The 7,184-nt window shown below is 42.4% G+C and overlaps 1 protein-coding gene across 2 annotated transcripts; it reads left to right on the top strand.

Moving 5' to 3' along the window:
- Positions 1–274: 274 nt before the first annotated feature.
- nr2f2 (nuclear receptor subfamily 2, group F, member 2) lies at positions 275–6,230 on the top strand. 2 transcript variants are annotated; one of them, XM_076089045.1, is made up of 3 exons: positions 275–1,647; positions 2,650–3,177; positions 5,219–6,230. In XM_076089045.1, the coding sequence occupies exons 1-3, from the start codon at positions 1,194–1,196 to the stop codon at positions 5,491–5,493; spliced, it is 1,257 nt and encodes a 418-aa protein (XP_075945160.1). In that variant the 5' UTR covers positions 275–1,193; the 3' UTR covers positions 5,494–6,230. The 2 variants fall into 2 exon arrangements, with proteins under 2 accessions (XP_075945160.1, XP_075945159.1); XM_076089044.1 differs by having other exon boundaries at positions 2,632–3,177.
- The last annotated feature ends 954 nt before the right edge of the window (positions 6,231–7,184 follow it).

Below are 7,184 nucleotides of genomic sequence, written 5' to 3'. Positions count from 1 at the left end.
ACCTGTGTCTCAGGGACGAAATATCTGGATGTTTCAGCTTGCTATACGGCTACGGATATACTGTAACGCGATATAAGGCACTGAATTTAGACTGTGTGTTTTTCCTCATGCAGTTTGCCAAAGTTTTACTGGTAATATCAGTATATTCTATAAACTGGGCTATTTGAGTGAATAGAAAGGATTCCTCTTCCCGAAATCCGTCTCGTTTTAGGACCAAGCGGCCCTCTCGACCTCCATGCTGGCTCTGGCAAGGTACCAAGTAGCACAAGTGCCGACTAGCCAATAAGGTTCAGGGGGAGGTCCCTGAGCTCTGACCAGTCAAACACACTCTCCTTCCTTATATGGCAGCCGATCTCCATGGTAACGTGTGCTAAGTTGCAGCAGTCGTGTCAAAGTTCACTATATAGAGAGCTCAGTGAGCTGATCAGAGAGAAAGCATTCTGCCAGCCCGGCTCCTACCAATCGCAAATCACTTCCTAACCTCCGCCTTTTTAACATATTTGATCACTTTGTTTCTTTACTCCTTTTTCCTATTATTTTTCAGTGCACGGAGTGAGGTTTGTAGGTTGCGATCTTTGTTTTTTTGTGTTTTGGTTTTTTAGTGCTTTTGCTTTTTTTGGGGAGAGTTGTCTTCATATTCCAGGCTCTCCCAAAAAGCATTGGCTTCAGCTGCGCGCTTTGCTGGCGCAACCTCACAAGAAGAAAAAGGAAGAAGACGCGATTTTTTTTTACCCAGTTGGTGATTTTCTTCAAGACTTGTGCTGGAACTTGATAGTAGCTGCTACAGTGTGCTCACCAATTGTTCTATGCTGCTGCAGGCACGGTCTCTCCAAACCTGCTCCATCATTCACTGAATAGTCCATGCTACCTCGGCTGATTATTTTAATATTTAGCCTACATTTCCCATTGATGGGTGTACTGGATGGCTGACTGTAAGCGCCCCTGGACTTGGCCTTTAAGCGCAAGGCAGCGACTCAGCTCGCCATCGCATCAGTTTTGAAAACGTGCTCCGCAACGTCTCCAACAGCAATAAATCGACAGTTTTCGGGAGATTCTGAGTGGATTCAACGTAGGCTAGATTTGACATTTCGTGTGTCCGGCTGTTAGTCACAGTTTACCGCGTTTCCTTGAGACATTATTCACCGCGACACCAAAACGGCAGACAAAAAGTTTCTTTACGTTGACTGATAGATATGGCAATGGTAGTGTGGAGAGGCTCCCAGGACGATGTGGCTGACACCCAAGGCACCCTTTCCTCGCAAACCCAAGGAGGACTATCTCTTGCCACCCCTCAACCGGGCCAGTTGAATCTGACAGCCTCTCAGGTCGCCCCTCCGACCCCTCAGACGCCGATCCAAGGACCCCCGAACAACACACAGTCCACGCCGACGAACCAGACGACGCAGCAATCGGAGAAACAGCAGCCACAGCACATTGAATGTGTGGTCTGTGGGGATAAATCTAGCGGCAAACACTACGGCCAGTTCACTTGTGAGGGGTGCAAAAGCTTCTTCAAACGGAGCGTACGACGGAACCTCACTTATACATGCCGTGCCAACAGGAATTGTCCAATCGACCAACACCACCGCAATCAGTGTCAGTACTGCCGCCTCAAAAAATGCCTGAAAGTCGGCATGAGACGGGAAGGTATTGGGACTTTTTGTTTTCTTATTTATTTGTGTGAATGTGCTTTTAGGCTTCCAGACATGAAACCGTGTTATGTCGCCACCGTAGCCTGTCTTCTCTCCCGACTATTCTCTCCCCGGCTGTGCGGCAGCAGCACGCAATGGAGCCGCTCTCCGCCGTGGTCGAGACGGGGCTCGTCGGTTCTTCCTTTTAGCCGCTGTATTGTAGTATCCGTGTCCAGCGCTCCATAGTTCTGCATTTCACATACAAGATCCGACCCCTGGCCATGCGAGGGCTATCAAATGTATATTCAGATAACGCCATGAGCGCAGATATACATCTGTACTGAATGATACAATATAGCCTTCTGCGCTATTATGGCGAGTGTCGAATTAAGAGATAGCGTGTTCAGGCTACATCTCCACATCTACCGCGTCTGCCTCGTTCACTGTGTCTAAAGCTGGACACTAGCGTGAATTATGCGCGCATAATCCTAAGAATTTATTTGAATATCAGTCGAAAATAGGCCTGCATGTATGGTAAAACGAGATGAATTGCTAAGTAGGTTAAGGGTTAAACATGCAAGGTCTCCCTTGCCCTCTTTGTGTTCCTTCACAGCCAGCTCGTGTTGCTGTTGCCGAAAAGCATCATTTTAAAGACATATGCATGTCTTGTGTTAAACGTGTTTTAAGGCGCATCTCTGGTGTTTCATTACATGATTTGTCTCCCTACAGCTTCAATATTGTCTGTGCAGCCTTTTTTTAAACTCCCATGCAATAGCCTAATGTGTGTGTGTGTGTGTGTGTGTGTGTGTGTGTGTGTGTGTGTGTCTGTTATGATGTTATATAAAAAAACATGATGTGTGTCATTTATTTATCATAAGAGCTGTAAGCGTTTGATTCCGTTTTTCTGCCCAGTTAAAATGTATAATATTTAACAGCATGTCTCTAAGCCCATGAGGATATTGTGTGATGATTTGTAGAATTCAGGCTTCAATATCTGTAGTTTCTCTTTTTACTGCAGCCGTGCAAAGGGGACGGGTGCCACCCACACAGCCACACCACGGTCAGTTCGCCTTGACAAATGGAGACCCACTGCACTGCCATTCCTACTTATCCGGATATATCTCTCTCCTGTTGAGAGCGGAGCCCTACCCGACGTCCCGGTATGGCAGTCAGTGCATGCAGCCCAACAACATAATGGGCATCGAGAACATTTGTGAACTAGCAGCCAGGATGCTCTTCAGCGCCGTGGAGTGGGCCAGGAATATTCCCTTCTTCCCAGACCTTCAGATCACCGACCAGGTGGCTCTGCTGAGGTTGACGTGGAGTGAGTTATTTGTGCTCAACGCCGCGCAGTGCTCCATGCCCCTGCACGTGGCTCCTCTCCTGGCGGCGGCTGGCCTTCACGCCTCCCCCATGTCTGCGGACAGAGTGGTGGCCTTTATGGACCACATTAGGATCTTCCAAGAACAAGTGGAGAAGCTCAAAGTTTTGCACGTTGACTCTGCTGAATATAGCTGCTTAAAGGCAATTGTGCTCTTCACCACAGGTAAGACAATAGACTGGCACACTCCAAGTTCAGTCTGTGTGAATGTCACTAACGTGCTCACTGACATCAGCTAAATTAACACTGACATAAATGTATCTACAGAGGCTGTTGCTTGTCTTAAATGAACACCCTGCTTCAATGTGCACCTATATGCCGCCTTCGTGGTCAAGAGCTTTTGGATAGACTTGTGGCTAAATTATAAACCACTTAATTAATCAACTGATTTAACACACGCGCGCACACACACACACACACACACACACACACACACACACACACAGGGCTAAACTGGAAATATTAGGCATGGCCACGTAATGGATTTTTTTTACTTAAATTAACAACAAAACAAGAGCAAAGTGACTGAAACATTAGAACATAATCTCGAGTTAAAGAAGACCGATAACTCCACAATAATTACCTTAATCATCATAAAATCTATCTATGAACAGACTTTTTAGGAATCCAATAGCTTGCAGAGGAATTGCTACACTTTGATTTTTTTTCCGCCATATATCAATGTGTGTATACCCCACGTCTTGTTTGTAGGGGATGACAGATATAAATGATGTCAGGCTCCGAGGGGGAGGGGAATAGAAAAAGAAAGACAAGCCTAATGTCCCATTTGCACACAGTAAAAGCAAAGCGCAGGTTTCAACGCTCTCGTGTCATTCAGGGGACAGACATGTCCGAGAAAAAGCATGGAGACCCCATGCCCACATTGTAATTACAAATATGTCAGAATCTAACAGTATTATGGGATATCGAGCACTGACAGGAGGGGCGGGTTTCATTTTATTTGCAGAAATATTCTCTGCGCCTCGCAGGATATAAGGCGTCTCTGGACTTGCTCCAGAACTAGGTCATGACCCAAACTTCCCAGCTATTTTTGTTACATTAACTCCACCATTAAAGGGTGAAATAAAACAATCCGTGTGTAAGAGATTTACACGGTTTCATCGCATGTGAATGCATGTCTTTGAAATTATATCATACCTGCAAGCCATCAGCCTCTGTAATTCATTTAGCTCTATAGCAGCCCACTATTGTTTTCGTGATGGTTTGTTAGCCTATTCAAAAAAAAAAAAATCACATTTCAGGTCATTGGATTTTATTATTAAGCCTTTTAATGGGCCACGATGGTTTAATTTGTCTCTTCCATACCTGAGGCTTGAACGTGAGCTGTGTGTTGTAGCTTAGATGACACGCCTTTGCTACTTTGGTGGTTTGGTTGTTGTCATGCATAAACTTTACAAACTTAACCATTGCGCGTACAAGCGTTGTTGGCACATAATCAGCTGCCGCCCACATGCAGCAGCAAAGATAGTGATTATGCGTCTCTGGTGGTGTAGTATGACGGCAACTCCGTAGGCTATGGGCCCTTTTTCCAAGCTAAATCTCTGCTCACTAAAGGTCAGTAGGTCTCTCTGTCTTTCCCTCTCTCCCTCCCCCTCCCCTCTGCCTCGCTCTGCCACTGACTGTGAAAGACAGCCCCATCTAAAACACAGTCTTTTGCTATGAATATGCTTAATTATTTAGTTCACCTTTAATTGACTCTATAGCCGAGTTATAGCAGCGATAAAAGGAGGACCGCCGAATTAAGAGAAGCAAAACAACACTCACATTGTCCGCTGCTTTCTTGAGTATGGCAAAAAAGGTTCAAGTTCGGTTTTTATTTAGTCTTTATATTTGTTAATTAAAATATGATAGAATTGTTTAAACCATAGAAGTTGCCATCATAGTGCAGAGCTATTATTTTATTTGTGGTGTGATAATTATTCGCATAGCGCAATGGTATTAAATAATTATCATACACTGAAAAATATATGCACTAGTTATTAATGAAAACAAGCCTCGAGACTAATAAACTCCACTTCTACATATAATGGGATAAGAATAATTTCCTAAAATAATTGCTTTTTTCCTAAATGTGACAGGCTATCAATTTCCGCCAAATCACCACGGTGGGAAAAAAACTCCTAGTGAGAGAAACACTTTAGGTTACACTTTATTAATGTTTATTTGCTTTCCCCCCTCCTTCCAGATGCTTGTGGCCTCTCAGATGTGGCCCATGTGGAAAGTTTGCAGGAGAAGTCCCAGTGCGCCCTGGAGGAATATGTCCGGAGCCAGTACCCCAACCAGCCAACACGGTTTGGGAAGTTGTTACTCCGCTTGCCTTCCCTCCGCACAGTCTCCTCCTCGGTCATAGAACAATTATTTTTCGTCCGATTGGTAGGTAAAACCCCAATTGAAACTCTCATCAGGGATATGTTGCTTTCGGGGAGCAGTTTTAACTGGCCTTACATGTCAATTCAGTAAACCAAGAAGGAGACGAACAAACAAAAGGTGGGGTTGGGGGGCTGCGAGACTACAATGATTATAGCTGCTTTTGTGGAAGGAATAATAAAAAAAAAAAAAACCGGCTGTTACACGGGGCTGGCTTTCATGAAGAAAGACATTGACGTAAATGACTGTGAATTCCCCCCTACTCCAAAAAAAATTGAGACATCCACTGAACTTTCAAAATGGCAGATACAAGCTCCCAGTGTTCATGCAGAACAACCTGCTTCGATTCATTTTTTTAATGAAAGAAGAAAATGAGAAAAAAGTAAAAGGGATTTTGTTGATCCTCATGAGGAACATTTAAGTATTAAGTGCATTTAAAATGATAATTTGGGTAAAATGGAAAAAAAACAGGAGAAAGGGAAAATACAAAACGTGAATTTTCTTTTCTCAAATGACTTGTCCTGTGTCCATGTATAGCTGTGTTTTGTACTTTCTTTGTTCCTCCTTTCTGGTTCCAAACCGGCCTATGTGATTTCTGTAGTACAGGTGGTGTTATTTTCTAAAACAATGATTTATTTTAAAAAAGGTGTAAAAAAAAAAAATGTAAAAAAAAATTAAAAAAAAGTTCTAAAAAGAATTAAAACCACAGCAATAGGAGTTTAGGCTTATAATCTAGGCTTAATGCTGCAAGCGCACTTATATTCTTAGGATGACCAATACCATCTGCAAGGGAGTTTTTTTGGAGTTCATGTTCAACTTTATGACCCACCGGTAACATTTTGCTCTTTATTAATATGAAGTTACAGGATCAACTTTGTTTTTCCAAATTATTTGCCGAAAAAGTCTTCCCCATTTCATCCAACTTTGGATATTTTGCATTAATTCCCCAATTGGACACAATAAAAAACATCCTACAAGTTGCCTATCCTGCTGTTAGAAAGGTATTTGAGACAAGTTTCTTTAAGTGCATTATATGTGCATTTAAGGGTGGTTGCAGTGGCCCAATCTGCACTGAAAGCAAAACTAACTTGTAAAAAAAAAAATTTGGAGAGGGCAAGGGTCATAAAAGTTTGAAGCCTAGCCAGAGAAGTGTTTAATAGCAGTATTATTAAAGCGTCCCTGAAATGTCACCCTTTATTCACTTCAAGCATTAAGTGCCTGACAAGCATGATGTGATTCCCCATCAAAACGTTGTTAAAGTAGGCCTACAACGTTTTGGGGTAACACAATTAGATTTAAAACTTCAGTGGTGTATTTCACTTGAAAAACACTGATAGAGGCAGTATTCTTGTAAATATAGGTCAATTCATTTCAACAAGTTTTTCCTTTATACAAAGTATATGTGATTAAGAAAAATCTGTGGTTGCCATTTTTTTTCTCGGTAATACAACGTCTTCAAAATTGAGTGGCAGACTTAGCTAGTAGCACTGAAAGTTATGTTTTTAATGTATATACATATTACTACAAATGTTTTCTTTTTCATGTATATTTAGACTGTGAATGCATGGCCACAGGTCGCTAACCTATTTTACCTTTGATATATAAATGTAAATGTTTTCTCTCTCTCTTTTTTGACTGTATAGATATAATCTGTGCATTCAGTACACTAGCCCTTGTATTTAAAGAAAAAGAAAAGAAACGAAGTTCATTATTAGGCTACAGACTTAAACAGGGTGAGCAGGTTTGGGAAAAGGAGTTGATATTTTAACTTTAGTGTTATTGCT

This window comes from Anarhichas minor, unplaced genomic scaffold (genome assembly GCF_050575085.1).
Source record: "Anarhichas minor isolate MPS153535 unplaced genomic scaffold, ASM5057508v1 ptg000011l, whole genome shotgun sequence".
In the NCBI taxonomy this organism is placed as follows: Eukaryota; Metazoa; Chordata; class Actinopteri; order Perciformes; family Anarhichadidae; genus Anarhichas; species Anarhichas minor.
This window is presented reverse-complemented; position numbering and strand designations above follow the sequence as displayed.

Bases quoted from the DNA above. Each gene is read 5' to 3' on its own strand.
- nr2f2 (XM_076089044.1), top strand. From the start codon at position 1,194: ATGGCAATGGTAGTGTGGAGAGGCTCCCAGGACGATGTGGCTGACACC. The intron at 1,648-2,631 runs GTATTGGGACTT...CAATATCTGTAG, and splicing joins AGTCGGCATGAGACGGGAAG to TTTCTCTTTTTACTGCAGCC. The intron at 3,178-5,218 runs GTAAGACAATAG...CCCTCCTTCCAG, and splicing joins AATTGTGCTCTTCACCACAG to ATGCTTGTGGCCTCTCAGAT.